This window comes from Musa acuminata, chromosome BXJ3-3 (genome assembly GCF_036884655.1).
Source record: "Musa acuminata AAA Group cultivar baxijiao chromosome BXJ3-3, Cavendish_Baxijiao_AAA, whole genome shotgun sequence".
In the NCBI taxonomy this organism is placed as follows: domain Eukaryota; kingdom Viridiplantae; phylum Streptophyta; class Magnoliopsida; order Zingiberales; family Musaceae; genus Musa; species Musa acuminata.
In genome coordinates this window covers 26,857,290-26,876,324 of record NC_088351.1, presented here as the reverse complement: position 1 = coordinate 26,876,324, position 19,035 = coordinate 26,857,290, and the positions used below count along the sequence as shown (strand labels likewise).

The following is a 19,035-nucleotide window of genomic DNA, read 5'->3' as shown; positions in this document are numbered from 1 at the left end:
ATCTGTTACATTATATTAAAACGGCACATAATTCATGATTGTTTGATATGACCGTTATATAATATCCGATATATCCGATATTACTAACGGTCCTCGTAACGCTAAGAGGGAGAAGTGAGGTGGGAATAAGGGGAGAGAGATTAGCGCTGCGAGGATTGGCGATGGCTCGCGCTCTCCTATCTCAGTTGCTCATCCTCTCCGACCGCCCCCCTCGCTTCTCCACATCGATCATGTCCGTGCTTCGCCATTACTGCGTCTGTTTGGGGTTTCTTCTCTGTCTTTTCGGATTTCGATCTTCCAAGTCGGTGAACTTATTTCTTGGTAAATCGAAACAGCGGCCGTGGTCGAGATCTCACAAGAACCCGAGGAGCTGTCCCGTCTCGTTTCCCTCTCTTGCCCGGCTTGGACTTTAGATGCAACTGCACCGCTTCCTCTCCTGTGGCCGAGGCCCCCGGGGTTTCTCCCAGCCCTATTAGGTAAGCGTTTGTGATATTATCTTTGTCGTTGGACTGCTCAGATGCTGTTCCGGTCGTCCCATGTGATTTTTACGGTTTAACATTAACATTGCTTCCTGGTGCCTTTCGATGGAAAACGGTCTAAACTTTGATCCAAGAAGAGCTTTTTCTGGTCTAATCAAGTCAATTGTTTATAGTCGTATAGACTGTTAGTGGTTAGTGACTGATGAACTTAATCGATAAATATTTCTTTCCAAAGGAATCAATTTGGAGCTTCCTTGGGCTCATTGAAGCTTTCCTAATTCAGTTTTGATTCTCGCCATCTTTATAGCGTTTCATCTTTCAATGTCTTGACTATCGTCATTCTGGTAATGTACTTACAATTTGTCTCCGTATATGTCTGTTTATTTATCTAGTCAGTCAGTAGGATCTTATTATATAATATGTTCTACTATTAACTATTTTGATGCAAACATAATTTTCTGGTCATATCCAATTCCAATAATCAAATATTTGAACTATTCAGTGTTAAGAACTCTTAACTTCTATCTAAATCAGTAAATCTCAGCATTTCACCTGGGTTAATTTGATTGCCTTTTTCTTGATGCTTCAGACATTGTATGCACCAGTATATTGCTCTTTGACCTTCTCTAGTGAATCGTCTTCTGACCTTTATTATCATAAGGAGAGAATTCCGTCGATGTTTCTACTTAGAGATGTTCAATATTCTTTCTTACAAGCATTTCTTTTCTGCAAACTATTGTTGAAGTTTGAGATGCAAGAATGTAGGACCCAATAGATTTGGTGCTTTTGCAAGGTAACATTGGTTCTGCTTGACATGTTTAGTCAGTGAGATCACAGTAGATACTAATGTTTGTTAACAGCATCATCATAGGAATTATATAACTTTAAGTAATTGTTCTCCTGATCTATCATGATGAACTGAGAAATCTTTTCGATGATTTGTCTAACCTATGCTAGGATCATATTGAGAATCTTAGAGTATAGATTTAAGAAGACTATATAGTTCCCAAGTAGTTTAAAAAACTAATGACAAAACCAATCCTGAACTTACAGAAAATTTGAAAAATCTATTTCATTGCTGTATACTTAGCAGCTCGATTATGAAAATCTAGCCAGAAATCACAAAAATTTTAGCAGCTTGAGGATGAATTGTTGGCATTATGGTGAAAAATGACAGAGTAAAACTGATGCTAGTGTTATGCATGAACAAATGCAAAAAATTTAGATACTTTCTCTTGTTTATATTGATGAAAAGCAGCAGCTTCGGCTATCATATATACCATGAGATTGCTACTTTTTCATGTAACCTATTGAAGTACATTTTGCTGCATCTTTTATGTGTGATTAACTTTGTGATTGCTACTTTCTCATGTAACCTATTGAAGTACATTGTGCTGCATCTGTTTTGTGTGATTAACTTGGTTTCTGAATGCTTTAACAATCAGGAAAAGGGTTGTTTCTGGGGTCCAACCTACGGGATCAGTACACCTTGGAAATTACCTTGGTGCAATTAAAAATTGGATTCTCCTTCAGGTTATTTCACTTTCTTTCATTATTATCTTAATCTCACTAAATTACTCAATTTAAATCCGAATATGGAATTCGATCATATGGTACAAATATTGTGGAATGATAAAGAATCAATGCTTCCTGCTCTAGTAATTCTGTAACACAAAATAAACTGTATGTATTATGTGTTACAGTGCTTAGTACTTTTAGTTTCTGTTACTTCTGCAGTCTTCCTTGCATGGTTAACAGCATTACACTACTCCTGGTCATGATTTTAGTTTCTGTTCTCATGTACATTATCATTGTCATGGGTCCATGATTTTGCCAAGTGTATGCCAGTACACCCTTTTGCAGATTGTTGGCTTGTATTGGTCACATGATAATGGTGTAGGGTATGGCATCTAAAGTTGGATCTTTTTTTAATTTTCTGCTGCTTCAATAAGCATGTATGTTTTGAAGATCAGAATTTCTGAATGACTTAAAAGAAAGAGCCATTGTTCAATACTTTTACATGTTGGCATAATGATGTTATTTTCCTGATCTTGCTATCTGTTGCAGGATACTTATGATACACTCTTCTTCATTGTAGACTTACATGCAGTAAGTTTCCTTGGATCCTTGACTTTTTAATCATGACATGAACTTAGTACTGCTACCTGGTCTAGTATAAGAGTATCTAATATCTCAATTATAACTCCTTTTTTGTTGTAGAATATTATTCTGAATTTGTTAACGTAAATATCATTTACCTTGCTAAGACTTTCTCTTAAATTTGGCTGATTTCAAAATTGTTGATCTTTTGATGTCTTTTACAGATCACACTACCATATGATACCCCAGAGTTGTTGAAAGCAACAAGAAGTACAGCTGCTATATATCTAGCTTGTGGTGTCAACCCACTCAAGGTCTATGAATGTCTTTACTATTCGTAGTTGATATCTTTTGTTATTTTCATTTGCCATCCAGCGTTTTAGAGGTACTGTCTGCATTTTCAGGCTTCAATATTTGTGCAATCTCATGTCCGTGCTCATGTGGAGTTGATGTGGCTGCTCAGTTCTGCTACACCACTTGGTTGGCTGAACAGGATGATCCAATTTAAAGAAAAATCTCGGAAGGCGGTGTGTGCCGCTGTCACAGGCTTTATCACTTTTTTTAAAATTTTCTTTTCTAATATAACGTTCTACTAATTTGTTTTACTTATTTTAACTTCACTATTTTTACATATCTATTTGGATTTATTGTTTACAATAATTACATGTCAAATATCAGTTACAATTTTATATTTAATGGTGAAAATTTTACTTTCATTAGTGACCCATTATCTGAAATGTATATGAATACATATGACAGTAGATAGAGAAGCTGCTTGACAATCTAGACAGGCATTCCAAATCCTAGTATCATCTTTTGAGTCCTTAGGTGGATATCATGCACCATATATGTGGAGCACAGTAGAATTCATGTGGGGTGGGACTTCATGTGCATTCCAGGGAGAGGGAGGGAGTGTGCAGAACTTTTAGTCTATTTGTTTAATGAATCAAATACCTATATTTGGAACCCTTATTTATTTTTATGTGCTGCTTCTTCAAATCTGATACCTATGTGAAGTGTCATTCTTCTATTCATAGGGAAATGTCTTATCTTCTTTTGGTAGTTCCTTAAGAGATCTTGCTACTTTATGTTCACTTAGCAGAAACACAAACCAGCACAGATGTGTTTAGGTTTGCATGTACCAATGCATGTTTAAGAAGATTGTTGTGGAATCATTGAGAGGAAACCATAAGTTAGGTGTGATCATCACATACCCAAGTTGCTTCTGGTCCAGGAAGAAGAGTCTCTCAAAGCATTTTCTGTAACTGTAATGAAGGGAAGACCTAAGTTTGAGACTGTTCTACAATTTTAACTCATTTTGAATCCTTTTAAGAACTGATACTGAGTTCCTATTGATACATATTGATCACATATTATGCATTTTTCAAGTACTACTATTCATTATCCAGAAAATGCATAAAACTGTATATGAAAAGTGAATGGTTTTGGTTTGATATCTGGAGAATAAGACAGTGATTTTAGGAAAATTGCATACCTACATGCAAGTTTGTGCCCAATATGGATGCGGACTTCCTTTTGCAAATATATGAATCTGTATTTATATATTTCAAGCAATCTTCTGGATATCTTTATGTTACATTCTCCATTTCACAAAAATTGCATGAGTTTGATACTTTGCTGTGTATGAAAATAAGATAAACGTTGCTTTTTTCTTGAAGCATTTGAACTAAACTTACTACTCTTTGGTAGGGTGATGAGAATGTCGGAGTTTCACTTTTAACTTATCCTGTCCTAATGGCTTCAGATATTTTGTTATATCAGGTAAATTATCGTCCCAGTTGTATATCTTCAGGGGCTGTTTTACTATGAATAATAATATGTAGTTGGAAATGACTTAGCTCTGTTAGATTTTGAGACTATATTATACTATATATTTGGCTTTTAAGCTAATTGGTTCTATTCCTAGAATTTTTCAATATGGACAACGTGCTATCAATCTATCAATCTGACATTTAATGATCTGTCACACTATTCTTGGTCATGTTCGTGCAGACTGATTTGGTACCAGTTGGTGAGGATCAGAAACAACATTTGGAACTTACTCGTGAACTAGCTGAACGCATAAATTATTTATACGGAGGAAGGAAGTGGAAGAAACTGGGGGGGTAGTAAGATTTATTTGCTTAACACATTTAATTCAGTGCCAACAATGAACCTTTTTCTTTTTTTTTATTTTCACCGTAATCTGATGGTTAGTAAACTATTTGCAGGAGAGGTGGTACACTGTTCAAGGTTTCTTTTTTTCTTAATGGAACTGAATTTTTCACATCGAGCTTTCGAGCATATTGTCTTCGTTGCTTCCTGTATCAATTTTCTTGACATCATCTATCTATTCTTAGGTTCCTGAAGCCCTTATTCCACCTACTGGGGCCCGGGTGATGTCCTTGACTGATGGTCTTTCAAAGGTAAAAATTTTCTGAAAGCATTTCATCGAGGCTTATGAAACAATCTTTATGATATCAAGTTAGACAAATGGTACCCATGTTCTCAGATGGGTTCAAGCTTATTTGCTGATACTCAGTAGACCCTTTAGACCTGTTGGTTTTCCTCCATTATTTCTCTGCTTGTAGTGTGATATAAAATCTATGATTTTCACTTGTTGTGGTTGATAGATGTCGAAGTCTGCTCCTTCAGATCAGTCTCGGATCAATCTTCTTGACACAAAAGATGTAAGGAATTGATGCCAGATAGGATGATTCTCTTACTGATGAGCTGTATCTTGCCTTGCATTCTCATTGCTATTTTAAATTGATGATTTAATATTTCTTGTCTGCTAAGAAAAGAGGAAATGCTGATGAATTAGAGGTGCATTTGGAAGAAAACATGATACATATGCTTGAACATAGAAGTAGAACACACGATAAGGGTTCTGACATTGAAGAACTTCGGTGGCATATTTACTGTTGGAGTTCACTTCTGCCTTTTCTCATTACTCCTTAGTCTTCACAGCTCATGGTTTGCTCTTTGTCTTATTCATGTCATTCTTGTGAGCTATTAACAAGCATAATCTGAAGCATTCTTAAGTTTTTAAAGTGTGCATATTCCTTTCCTGTCCAATATTATTTCTAGCAATAATTTCAAATAACTTCTAAAGGGAGCATCGCATTTGGTCCTTCATCATGTCAGATTAATAGGTTTGGACGTTAAGTAGATGACTGGAATTTCAACATAAGCTATTTATCTTCACGTCAATAAATAGATGGACTAAAAACATGTATATAAAATTTTGAGACTAGTTTGGCCTTCTACTTTCTTCATATTCCTTTTAATTAACATAAATGTGATGTTGAATAACCATGTAGCACTAGTATTTTATTAAACATAATTGTTATTGAGTTTTATTTTGTTGCCTCTTTGAAAGTTTGAGTGGTCTATTTTCCTTCTCTGATTTCAGAAATGTTCATTTTTGTTTATAGGTAATTGCAAACAAGATAAAGCGTTGCAAGACCGACTCACATCCTGGGTTTGGAACATAAAACCTTCTGAAATTTATTTGGTTGTAGTTGTCCCTTGAATGCATTTCCTTGTGTGATCAACACCAGCAACTGGACTTTGGCTTGTTTCAGTTTTTAATTCTTGTTAGAAGCCTGAATTTGTTTCTGTTTTTTTTCCTATGTTCCTGATTGATGTCCCTGTAGATGAATTTGCATAGGCCATTCTATGGCAGACTAGGGATCTACCGTTTACAACAAGCCTTTTTTGTTGTATGGTAGTGGGCAAGGTCAAGGTCCTTGGTGCATACCGTTACTGATGATTTTTTGTGCCTATTAAAGAGTTTAGAATTCCTGTTAGTTGTAAAGTATCTTCCATACTTGTTTAGAAAGAGATAACAGATCTAAGTGCTTCATATGGGTAATTAAACATAAACCTTCAATCGCGATTTGACAAACCAGGTGGAGCAGTACATATCACCTGGTGCATACTGGTCCGCCTGTGGACCAACATAGGATTTTGGATGGTCCACTTGCGAACAAGGTTTACTATTTAGTAAGCTTGGTGAATCATGCGTACTGTCTGGTCCAGACCTGGTAATGAGCTTGGACCCCAGGTGGTATGTCTTTTTACCTAATAAAAAACCTAAAAATAATCGTCTCTCTCATGTACTCATGCATGTATCCTTTGTAGCCTTACCGCCTTCTAACCCATGTCTGTCATCAGCCACTGTCACCGCAGCCCCCACTTCTACCGAATCAGTACTTCTCTTCCACCTCTGCCACCACCTCCTCTTCTTCTCCACCAAAAACAAAAACAAAAAAAAAATCCTTCTATGTACCATGATATCCATTGTACTTGGTATCAATTTTCTGAAACAAACAGAACCGATCTTTTTAACAATCTTAAATATCTAATCTGCTTTGTCCATAGATTAAGATTGAATTATATATATCGAGTCAACAATAAACATTCTATAAAGTTTCTCCAACCAAAGTTGTCTTGCCAGATGCTAATCTCTGATTCTGTTTGCAGACACATTCCTTGGTTTAGGACTGACTACCAATCCCAGACAAAATGCTAAAAATTCCTTCAAAATAGTAAGATACTCGGGGCTTCTTATTGACCAGAAGAAATTATTGGATTGGTAGGTAGAGGATGGGCATCTTAATGCAGAAGTCTGTTTTCTCAGAACCTTTTTTAGTATGGCTTCTGGCAGAGGCTGTTTTGGCAACAAACTAGGATCATCATACATTTGAGGTCTATTCCAGTCATTCAGTTGAAGTTTGTTGTTCATTGACAACTAGATCCTTGATAATTGCCTACATTCTTCAGTTGCTGAATCTTTCACAATTATGTCTTCCATCTTACAATAGATGAAGCTGTCTAATGAATGCTCAAAGTCCAATACTTACACTGCTTTAATACTTTTGATACTGCAAATATGTTACATTTATATATTTGCCTCATGATGGATGATCATGTTTGTATAATGACTTAATGCTATGCTCGATATAGATCCTTCTACTTATCCCAATTAATAATCTGAGACAAATTTAATTGGTCTTACCAACTTCCAGATTGGAATTTGATAATCCAGAAAGACCTGAATGCAGTAATCTTCTATCCATCTATCAGATTATTACTGGGAGGACAAAAGAGGTAAATTGTCATATATGTATATGGTAGAGCTACCTGAATCTTATATTTAATGTGCATATTCTGTTCTCTTATTGCCATATGTTTGGAAGTTTAGTGTTTGTGAGAAATTTTCATGTAATGTATTGGCAATTTTTCCATATTTACAGGAAGTTGAACATGAATGCCGAGATATGAACTGGGGAACATTCAAAGCAACCCTCGCAGATGCTCTAATTGATCATCTACTCCCAATTCAGGTTACATTTGGATATCATTACACAATTGTTTGGTACGACATTGCATACATATCTAGTTATATACGATATTGTGCTGTCACAATACTTATAAAAGGTTCTCGTGCGTGAAAATGATTTCTGATAGTGAATAAGTCCTGATGCACAAATGCTTTCTTTCACGTGAATGATTCATTTTTGCATTGAGTAGAAAATATGAGCTCGAACGCAACTACTGATTGTGGTTCTCTTCCCAGGCTCGGTACTCGGAGATCACCTCTGATCCAGCATATCTGGATCAGATTTTGTCAGAGGGGGCTAGAAAAGCAGCCGATATAGCAGAAACCACTCTCAATAATGTCTATCAAGCTATGGGGTTCCTGCAGAGATAGTTTTGTTCCAAGATAACTTCAGTAGCTTCGGATGCATTTGAAGGGGAACCGTCAAGTTAAATTGTGACCGTGCTTTGAATTCTCCAGGCAATTCACTGCATAAGTGCTGAGTTATCCTCTCATTCTTCAAACAAAGAGCAGCATTCATGATTAGTCCACAGCAGATGACAAAATTCTTGTGTACTGATAATCATAGTTTTGTGTTTGACTTGATGCAGCAGTAATTTATAAGTAAAATTATCAAAATTTAAGGGTCATTCCATAAATTATTTGGTAGAAAGGCACTTGTGATTTTTAACCTAGAAAAGCTGTATCCTCGGAATTAGCTGGAAATATGTATTGGTACTTGCAATTCTGTAATTGAACCCTTTGCCTCAGTTTATTAATTGTAAACTGGATATTTTGTTTTACAATTTGGGGACATTGTAATGGTGCTTTCATTTTGGATATCCCAACTTTTATCAGTATGTGCAGTAAATATTGACGAGAATTTTATCCCGATCGAAAATCTCTTCCTGTGCGCCAGCATCGCGGGTAGAAGATTTTTTTTTCCTTTATTTTTTTCAGCTTTGAGCAGTGGAAAAATAAATAAAAACGGATGAAAACAAGAAACTTAGATGCAACAAAAGTTGATGTTCAAAAATCATATCCAATAAATTTTTGCACATATATTGCATGTAAAAAAAGTTGGGGGTGGGTTCAAAGTCTTATTCGGTAATTGAAAAATAATAAGAATTTTTATTATTTATTTGAGTTAATCTAAAACATAAGGAGAGGAAAAATTTGGAGTTATTCCAACCCTCAAATCCTAACACGGCCAACAAGTTCGATACCTATCATTTGACAAAGATGGATCAACAAGATGTCTTCTCTTGTACTTCCTCATCCACTTTTAGAGATTCTGCCCTCGATGATCTAGCTAGAAAAAGCAAGGCAGGAAGACAGGAATAGTTTGTGGCGAAAACGAAGGTGACCAACTTTTATGAAGACGTGAGATGCCATGCCATGTGCCATGCCTGTTGCCCTTGTTTTAATTGACTACTAATGGGTGGGTGGGTTTCATATTTCAATAGGTAAATATTTAACTTTCATTTCATTTTCATGAGAATTTCTTAAATTCACATTGAAATAATATATATATATATATATATATCATTTTTATTTTAAATAATATATTTTTCTAGTTACAAAAATATTTTTTGTAATTCTAAATACAATTGAAGTAATATTATAATTGTAGAATTATTCTTAGTTAAAAGTTTACTAGTTAGCGATCATTGTTTTTATTGTAACACTTAATATTGTCACTGTAATAACAACATTCTTCACGCAATTATCTTATTGTTATTGTCATCATCATGGATATCCATGGATAGTTATTTCATTGAATATCTTCTTCGTGTCACTATCATTATCATTATTTGGTGGGCGATGGTAGTTTTCATCATCGATGTCATCACTATCGATATTGTTATTACGCCCACTATCAAACATGTTATTGTACTTATTTCACAAAAGAAATAATAACTTAAAAATAGAGATAAAAATAAATATGAAGGTTACAACACTATTTTCCTTGGGAGTAAACACAGCCCAAAATTTGTTGCTTTGATGACACCATCATTATTATCATTGCTATCTATGGTAAGATCCTAGTATTATTTGTCATTGTTATCATCATCTCTATCATCATTGTCGTTCCCATCTCTACTATTATTTCATCAAAAATAATAACTTGAAAATAGAGATAAATAAACAAATATGAAAAATAGAAAAGTGGTTTCCGAGAACTAACCATTCATGTGCCAATTTGCTGATGCTGATGCTGCTGCTGCTGCTGCTGCTGCTGATGATGATGATATAGATGCTTCTGGTCCTGAGGAGGAGACGGATGAAGGTTAAACGCCCCTCGTGACAAGTTACAATTTATGGCACACACAGGCATTTTGTCAAACAGTTGGGGGACCAGAGCAGATCGACCACCACACGGAGAGTGAGCCTTGACCATAGACTTTGCGAGGCACGCCCGTGGCCTAAGCACGCGAGGGTGGACCGCCTCGGGCGCCCACCGCCGCCTACAGCCCGCCCGCCCTCCCGATGCATTGAATCGAGTGCTTTTCCGGAGCTCCTCTTCAGTTCCCTCCAGCGAGCCACCAGCTTTTTCCACAGGAACTGTGATCATGATGCCTGCCACAGCCATCTCCTCCTCCTCCTCTTGTGAGGTCCCCAACTACTGCTGTCACATTTCCCTTGTGTTGTGCTGCGTGACATTAGGCTTAGCTCATAGCCTACATTAGTATCACTCACTCTGCAGGCTTCATTCATTTTCAGAAAATATTTTCATGTATTTGGTAATGTCACAGTACTACCAACACAGAGAGAGAGAGAGAAAGAGAGAGAGAGAGAGAGAGAAAGAGAGAGAGAGAGATTCGGTGATGATTGTGTGCATCTTTCCAGCTTCCATGGACTGTTGATCCGCCTACAAAACCTCATGGTCACAAAATTCAGAATTATGATCTGTTTTCTCTTTGCTACTGTTTTCTTATATTATTTGAGAGCATGGATGGATATGATTACGTGTAGTATAAGATAAAAGTCGTATTAATGCCAATAGTTTAGATCCATGAAATAAATAAATGTTTTTGTCATTGGATCAGAACATGATTAATTGGTAATCAGAACTGATTCAATATTAAACAGGAAAAGTTATCATGGATGAACAAAGCTAGAAGCACATTAAAAGTATGTATGTATAAAGTCACCACCAAATTGAATCTCATCTCATCTAATGTATGATTGATTAAGTATAATTTTCGATTATGAGTTAAAAACCTAAGCTTCTAAGTAGGAAAGACTGTTGAATGACTAGATAATAATGTTGGTAATATTTTTTTTATAATGAAAAGAAAATTACGAAAAAAAAAAAGAAAAAAAAAAAGAGAGGATACTTTCATTATGGAGATGGAAAAGGATTGACATGAACAAATGGACGGATGGAATTCTAGGAAGAACCTGATCGATTAATCCATAAAAGATGTTAGAGAAGAGCACCCAACAAAAAATCTTGAAAGAAATAATCACAATACCAAGTTTAAGTTGGCCACAAAGAGAGGAAGAAGAAGAGTTAAAAGGACCACTGATCCAATCATTACCCCCTCCCACTTTGTTAGGCGTAAGCAACCAGCCGAATTCTGATTGACCTGGAAATCCAAAATGATCAAAGAAATTAATCCCTGAAACAATAAACAAAAAATAATAATAATTTCATCAACTGAGGACCACTGATCCATCGACTGAAATCAGCAGCACCTCCCTCCCACCACCGTGCTAGGCGAAAGCAACCAGCTAAAAACTCTACAAGTAAAGGGATAAAAGCCCACTCACCAGTGTATTAAGAATTCCGAGTATCCGATACTGTGTATGGCTCATGGCTGCTACAGTGTATAGCTTTTGTTCTTTTCTGCAATTTTTCTTAGGGAGGGAACAATACGAATATGACTGTAGAGAGAGAGTGTCACGTCCCTGTTCCACCTGCTTGGGTTAGCGTGCAGGAGTAGAGATGGGATGGGAATGCCTCGATCCCACTGTCCCTTTTTCGGGCTCCTTTCCCAGCCATGGAATCCCTGCCGCTGTACCCTTTTTAAGCACCACTTCTCCTACAAGACAGAGAAAAAGGATGGATGAGAAGAGGAGTGTAGGTGAAAAAAGAAGCCTTTTTCATTATTTACTGAGTGGTTTTTGGCCTAATTCTCCCTCCAAGATTTGGTTTTGAGGATTTGGCTTCCTCAGTGGCTGGAGCGAGCAGAGCTTTCCTTCCTCCGCCTTCCTCTGATCCTACTTCTCGTCCCGGAACTCGAGTGCAGGTGGGTTAGCCGTGTGTCGTCTCCTTCCCCTCTTCTTGATCAACTATGCTGATACGGCTGATCTTCTTCTTCTTCTTCTTCTTCTTCTTCTAGTCTTTCATTTTGGCTAGCATGGTTGTAGGTGATAATGTTTCCGAAGAGGCGACTGCTTTTGTCCATAAAAAAAAATTTCATCTTTGACGCTTTCTCCCAACTTGAGCGTTGAAACAGGAAGCTGCTGGTCGTTCATCCTCGACTTTTGAACTTGCCATGGAAGAAGATCTCGAGAACAGAGGAGGTGCATGTCCTCAGCTGCTCGATCTGATTCCAAATGAGAGCGACTGGATGATGGCGCCAGAGGCATCAGGAGGAGGAAGAGGAGTCGGCGGCTTAGATGACTCGGAAGACAAAAAGTTGGAGCTGAAGCTTGGGCTCCCTGGAGTAGGAGGAGGAGAAGAAGCGGCTGCTGCTGTTCTCTGTCTTGATTTCTTCTCCAAGGCTTCAAAGACCACCACCACCACCACCTGTACTGGAGCCAGAAGACGGCTCTTCGAATCTGCAGAGTCCAAATCAGAAGGTACTATATTTTTTCAAGCGCCAAAGGTCATGCATGTCTTCCTGGGATTTATCTACTCCTACACCATATTCTTCCCTTTTCAGGTCCTCAGCAAGAGCAGCAGGCTGGGTTCCTCCAGTTGCAGAGCAGAGCAGAGTCTGGGAATGAATGGCCACACAAGGCAGTTTGGGCTGGTGGGAAGGCTGATCTGCAGCAAAGCCATGCTGCTCCCGGAGGTGCAGCTGGACCCAACACCAGCTCCCAGACAAGGTAACCATGATTGGCATGTGCCATGATCTCATTCGGGCTTGCATTTGTTTGTGTGTCATCAATGTATCTGCTACTTTTTCTGCACATTATTTGATGTCTCTTGTCTCGATATCGTGCTCACTGTGACTTTAAATGCCCAGCCCAGCTGGATGGCCTGTCTTTATTGTCTGATAGAACTGGGGTTAATAATTTTACTAAACAGTGTTCCCAGTTGCAAAATTAAGTATTTCATGCAGCATATCTATCTTTTTTTCCCTTATATTTTGGGTTCTAATTTTTCCATGGCTGCTAGGTATAGTTTTACACTTCCTAATTAATACAAGTTTGCTGCTGCTGCTGCTGCTGCCTGCTGCTGCTTAAGTACTTCACACCACCGACTTACAGTTCAAAAGAGATTTAGTTTTCTCTTCTTTTTGTGCTGTTACAATTTACTCTTTCATTCACAAAATTTTAAGGTTCTTGCTATGTTTATTTTGTCCAACCTCTCTAAAAATACTGAATTCAGTATCATCTTCACCAGCATAAATCTGAAGTTAGATCTATAAGATGATAGCATTTATCAAAATCTTCATAAATAAAGTATGGCTATTTAAATAAAAGGATGCAAGTCTAACAAAGATCAAGACATGCAGTAAATTTACCTTTACAAGCAAAAACATTATTTATACTGACTCCAAATATAAGCATCGTAGGTTGTGGAAGAGCAGTCTTACTGTTGATCTCCTTGCTAAAGAAATGGAAACCGACTGGTCTTGGACATCGTGATTCAATTGCATTTTCCTCTATCTTACCTTTCTGTAATTTGTTTTAACACTTCTTACTTGATATTTCCTACTCCTCAACAAAAATGCAGAGCTGCGCCTGCTCCTGTTGTTGGTTGGCCTCCTATCCGCTCCTTCAGAAAGAACCTGTCAAGTAGTTCGGTCAAGCCATCAGTTGGGTTGGAGAATGACAATGCAGAGATGAAGCAGAAGTTCGATAACAACAAGAAAGGGTTGCTCGTAAAGATCAACATGGATGGTATCCCCATCGGAAGAAAAGTAGACCTGAAGGCCTATGACAATTATGAGAAGCTCTCTTTAGCTGTCAAAGAGCTCTTCCTTGGCCTTCTTGCAGGTATATATCTGACAGAATGGTTAAACAGTAGATAGATTATAATTATATGCATAAGGGTGGCTAGATATCACTGCAACTTTAGCTTTCATGTATGTGATTTCTCTTCCATTAGATTCTGACTCATCTGGAGATAAATAAGGCCACCCATATGTAAAACCCTAGAGTAATTCTTGACTTCCTAGTCTTTCTTCTTTCAATTAATGTGCAGCTCAAAGGGACACCCCTGAAAATGAGAATGAAGCAGCCAAACAAGCATTCGTAGGCTTGTTAGATGGTTCCGGTGAATACACTTTGGTTTATGAAGACAATGAAGGTGACAAAATGTTCGTCGGGGATGTTCCATGGGAGTAAGCCTCTAATTTCCTTGTTCTTAATTTAATTACCTGATGCTGTGATATTAGTCTCACAAATGTGTGAAAAAAGAACTTGTAGATGACTGCATATTAGCATCTTTATATATATATGATCAACCAACAGACATCAAATTATACCTTTGACCAATTTACATGTGTGTTAATAAACTTACACATGGATCCCATTAAAATTTGTTAACATAGTAACTTGCAAGATTCAATATAAGAAATTAGTTGGAGTATGTCAACTTTTTCACTAAAAGCACATTGAACTTGTACTCGAAGGTTTGGAATATGCAGCTGAGAAATGTCTGTCGGTCTTTATTATGCCAATTGCTCGCTTGGTGTTGACAAGTATCATGTCTTTTCCTCATCTGGAAAAGGGGTGGTTGAGTTGGTTCATCGTTTGGCAGCCAACAAAAACAGTTGAGCATGCTTTTGATGACATGACTGCCTATAGCTATGTGTCAGTCAGGTTCTAAACTAAAATAAAAAATATCCAAAGTTCACTATCATTGAGTGGAATCTAGTCTACTAATTGAGAAGCATTGTACTAAATCCAAGAAACCCTAGATCAAGAATGAATAGTTGCTTGCTGTCTTGCAAAGATGACAGTGTTAACAGATTAGGAGTTTTTTTTTGCCATGGCAGATGACTAACTAGTATTTGAATACTTGATGACTAACTAGTATGAGCTGATGATCCAGTCAAATGAACTACCACCTACTCACTTTTGGATGTGTCTATGTGCCTATTTTTATTTCCCTTCACAGCCTATCAAGTAACCCCCAGCTTAAAGTTCAACTAGTGTAAAACATAATTTTGCAGGGTATTGCAAATTAGATGCCAGCTTACCTGGACCTCGAACCACACAACTAGGCACTAAAATAAAAAACATGACTTTGTTGACACTTTAAAAGTCGATATAGATATATAAGGATAGTTGAATTTATTACTATCTTTGAACTAGGAAAAAGAAAAAGATAAGAACCTCATGCTTGTATTGTTTTGCAGTCAATGGGGCCCAAATATGTTCTTTACTTACCGCTAAGAGAACATCTTATATGCACAATGAATTTATTGCTAACGATATAGTTTCTTCTTTACTTACTGCTAAGAGAACATCTTATATGCATAATGCAAACTTCACTTGATTAAAGAGTATCACATCAACTAAATCCTATAGGCAGAAGTTTTGACCACTTTCTAAAACTTGCAGCATGTTTGTTTCAACGGTTAAAAGGTTGAGGGTGCTGAAAAGTTCTGATCTCGCTGCATTACGTGTAAGTCCACTTCATTGAATCACAACATTTGTATATCAGACCATTGATGCTAGTTGTGAAAGACCATCGATGCTATAATTAAAGAATGCAACATAAAATCATGTTGCTCAGAGGTTTATCCGCATACAATGATAAGTTTATCAAGTTAATTGTAATTGGATTCAACATAACTTGGAAAAGGGCTAATTCTAATCTTATGGTTGCATTACCTTTATTATGTTTCCTTGTTTCAGTTAGGAGCAGTCAGCAGGAAAAGAACAGCAACTGAAAGTTGAGTAGAATGAGAAACACAAAGTTTGGGTTATGCATCCATCTTTCCTCATCTTTGGATGTTATTGGCTAATGCAACTGGACTAATTCCTAACTATTTTGGGGGTTGTTGAACTCATATTCCTGATAAACCATGTATCGGTGCAATCGAATGTTAATCCAGTGTACATACTCCCATAATCACTCATTTATCTGAGTTTGAATTGCATGATAACACCAAGGATTTTTGGAAGTCTAAAAGAAATAGATTACAGTAGTTTACTGCCTAGTGTCAAGTATAAATGATTATGATATACTTGCCTGAATTTGGCTCCCTGAAGGTTCATCAAACACTTGTTTCCTAATAAGGGTCATCCTATAGCAGTTGCAGATTGCCTGCTGAAGAAATGACTGAGAAAGCTGAACCAGTCGCCCTCCACTTGTATGATGTGCTTTTTTGTTATCTGGTTGGATGTCACAAGTGGTTTCGACCTCCACTTGTGCTATTTGTTCCAGCCCTGCTGATCCATGTCTACTTAATGGTCCAGGTAGCAAACCCGGACCATGCTAGAAGTAAATTTGTCCCAAATCTAGTTAAGTCACTCTCAAAATAGCGTATGCTTAAGAAGCACCTCTCACAAGTAGCTTGTCCATACTATGACAAGCTATCTACTGCAACACTAGATTTAAAGTCAAGTCCAACCATTTACAAAATCAGTCAATCTCTTGCAGCAGTTAAACCTTCAGCCAGTCAATTTTCTCATTCTCATTTGTCCCTTACAATCTCCATCCAATCATCCATATGCTAACCAGCTATCCATAGCGCATGAAGCAAGAAGAGTCCAACGATACCAAAACCCTTTGTCCATTGCATAGGTGAGAGAAGAATCTTGTTGGTGGGAAAGCACGCTTGGTGTTCCCTCCATTTTATGCTGGAGACAAGAAAATGTCCCTTTCATCAGGCCACGCCTGCTCTCCAGACAGGCAAAAGGATGAGAGTTTGGTTGGTGCACGAAAGGAATATGACAGTTTTCTCATGCAGTTGCTGTAAGAATCTCCCTCGAGGGTTACAGCGATATCGCTCGTCGCGATTATGGGGATAAAGCAGGTAAGAAGATAAGCAGATACATGAAGCGGACAAAGAAGCACCTGTTCTCAACTCCCCCACCATGAGATATTAACATCAGAGATGATACTACACAAGGCTGTTGGATCCTTGCGGCTGTCATCTACTGCAGCCTTAGTTCAGAGTCTACAGAAAGCTAACCTAACTTGCATTCAATCAAACACCTTGTGATATCAAGACCAATGGTGTTTATTCAAGCAAACACTTCCTGCACCATCATTGGAGATCCCTCACTGCTTATTCTATCGATCAATGTAGGTCTAAGTCAACTAAGTGGACCTAAGCATGCAACTTTGAGTTGGCAAATCCTTCCACAGGGCAAAAACTGACGGTTAACTCTGACCACAAAGAGTGAGCTGCTCAGAATCATTCATGTGACAAATGGAATATACTGATAGAGTGGTTAGCAAAGAGACCAAGTAAAGAAGCTACAATAAGAACACTTCTTCAAGCAAAATAAAGATTACTACAAGAAGGCATGTGCATGTGCTTAGAATAGAAAGTAACATTTATCATTATAAGAGGGATGATTGCTGACCTTTGATAAGAGCACACAGATGCGTCCCATCTGACCGACATATTGCAGCATGGTCATCAATATCCTGTGGTAATTCCACATCGATCAGACACATCAAAATGGTCAAGGCCAATAGCCCTAGTCAAAGCCATTCATTGGTGACAACAGTCGTGAATTAACATAAAAAGTCAATCTTTTGATCCTTCAACTAATTCCAGTATAAGAAAGGGAAATTTAACTCTATAAGTGTTTTTTCTCCATCTTAGTCAAGCACTAACTAAAGTGTGGAAGGATCAGCTGGTAGCATTCCCAGGCCAAGCCGGATACTGGTTTTCATGACAGATAAACATATTGAAAGCCTCAACAAGTGATACACTGAGCCAGAAAAAGAAGAACTTGGTCGGCTCCTTGATCCAACTTTGACAAAATGACCAAAATTAACTTCCTCAATCTTGAAAGTGGAGGGAAAAAATGACATGAACTAGTTGGAAAACACTATCGATTAAGTTAAATGTCAACTATGGTCACCACAACAGCTTTATTGCCAAAACCAATAAAAAGAACTGCCCTTTTTCCTATACCTGGTTGGTGAAACCGAGAAATGAAGTCTATGTTAACCAATGGGAAAACTTTTGGTAGTAAGATTATATCCAGATACTAAAAGCTAGTTATTCTAAAATGAAATTATATGTGAATTTAAGGTGAACAGTAGTCATTTCACATTGTAGTCAAAATGCAGAATGGGGCGAGAAAAAGGAGGAACAAAATGGCCTAGAAAATAGTACAAAATGTCCTACAAACATTTAGCATGTAAGAACTACAGATAGAAGTAGAACAACAGAAGCCAAAAAGATTCACCCATGCAGGCATGACGAACATGAAGAACACATTTTATTTGTCGGTCTTTCACATCAGATCTATGTTATGATTTCTTTGCCACATATGAGATTGGAGTAGACATACCACTTGTTGAGAATTGCAATTCTCCAAGTACTTCGAACCAAATGTGATCATCTAAAACTGCAGAAAATATATAACAATGAGGGAACGCAAAGAGAAAGGAAATTTTATGGGTTATTTCCATGGTTAAGGTCTGATGAAAGGAGGATTCATGAAATAACAAAAGTGATATTCTTTGTTTCAGTAGGTTAGTGTCAACTGGCAGCCTGAAAGCAAATAATGCAGGGAATTGAAATTGTCAAACTGTAACATGTTAAAGTCTGTGTTTCATTTTAAGGTGCAACAAAAGGAAGAAAAAAAGATGATGCCAAATCACTTCTCCAAGATTAACAAAATAGCTTACCAAAACAACATTCATAGTATATTAAAAAGATTACCAGCAAATAACTAATATTAGGACAAGTTCAACCAAAAGTAAGAGATAGTTAATATATGTTTGGACAGAGGTAAATTTAGAACCTAGAT

The 19,035-nt window shown here is 37.3% G+C and overlaps 2 protein-coding genes and 1 long non-coding RNA gene across 4 annotated transcripts; 2 read left to right on the top strand and 1 right to left on the bottom strand.

Annotated features, from left to right (window-relative positions):
- The first annotated feature begins 111 nt into the window (after window positions 1–111).
- LOC103978454 (tryptophan--tRNA ligase, chloroplastic/mitochondrial) lies at window positions 112–8,711 on the top strand. Its single transcript, XM_009394246.3, has 15 exons — window positions 112–232; window positions 336–476; window positions 1,925–2,012; window positions 2,547–2,588; window positions 2,804–2,893; window positions 2,984–3,106; window positions 4,290–4,361; window positions 4,593–4,705; window positions 4,811–4,832; window positions 4,940–5,005; window positions 5,213–5,269; window positions 6,017–6,063; window positions 7,613–7,694; window positions 7,841–7,930; window positions 8,164–8,711. The coding sequence occupies exons 1-15, from the start codon at window positions 162–164 to the stop codon at window positions 8,296–8,298; spliced, it is 1,239 nt and encodes a 412-aa protein (XP_009392521.2). The 5' UTR covers window positions 112–161; the 3' UTR covers window positions 8,299–8,711.
- LOC135633119 (uncharacterized) lies at window positions 8,163–18,567 on the bottom strand. Its single transcript, XR_010494902.1, has 4 exons — window positions 17,632–18,567; window positions 11,683–13,874; window positions 10,094–11,498; window positions 8,163–8,422 (listed from the first exon to the last, which is right to left on the bottom strand). It is a non-coding gene; the product is annotated as an uncharacterized LOC135633119 (long non-coding RNA).
- On the top strand, window positions 12,411–16,202 carry LOC135633118 (auxin-responsive protein IAA6-like). 2 transcript variants are annotated; one of them, XM_065142228.1, is made up of 6 exons: window positions 12,411–12,717; window positions 12,801–12,966; window positions 13,820–14,082; window positions 14,291–14,429; window positions 15,655–15,718; window positions 15,952–16,202. In XM_065142228.1, exons 1-6 carry the CDS (start codon window positions 12,411–12,413, stop codon window positions 15,991–15,993), a joined length of 981 nt encoding a protein of 326 aa, XP_064998300.1. In that variant the 3' UTR covers window positions 15,994–16,202. The 2 variants fall into 2 exon arrangements, with proteins under 2 accessions (XP_064998300.1, XP_064998301.1); XM_065142229.1 differs by lacking the exon at window positions 15,655–15,718.
- Window positions 18,568–19,035: the final 468 nt, after the last annotated feature.

What these genes read in the sequence shown, in the direction of transcription:
- LOC103978454 (XM_009394246.3), top strand. Translation starts at nt 162, where the DNA reads ATGGCTCGCGCTCTCCTATCTCAGTTGCTCATCCTCTCCGACCGCCCC. An exon ending in GTTTCTCCCAGCCCTATTAG is followed by an intron (nt 477 to 1,924) that starts GTAAGCGTTTGT and finishes TTTAACAATCAG; the next exon opens with GAAAAGGGTTGTTTCTGGGG. An exon ending in ATCATCTACTCCCAATTCAG is followed by an intron (nt 7,931 to 8,163) that starts GTTACATTTGGA and finishes TTCTCTTCCCAG; the next exon opens with GCTCGGTACTCGGAGATCAC.
- LOC135633118 (XM_065142228.1), top strand. Translation starts at nt 12,411, where the DNA reads ATGGAAGAAGATCTCGAGAACAGAGGAGGTGCATGTCCTCAGCTGCTC. An exon ending in TGCAGAGTCCAAATCAGAAG is followed by an intron (nt 12,718 to 12,800) that starts GTACTATATTTT and finishes TTCCCTTTTCAG; the next exon opens with GTCCTCAGCAAGAGCAGCAG. An exon ending in CTGATCTCGCTGCATTACGT is followed by an intron (nt 15,719 to 15,951) that starts GTAAGTCCACTT and finishes TCCTTGTTTCAG; the next exon opens with TTAGGAGCAGTCAGCAGGAA.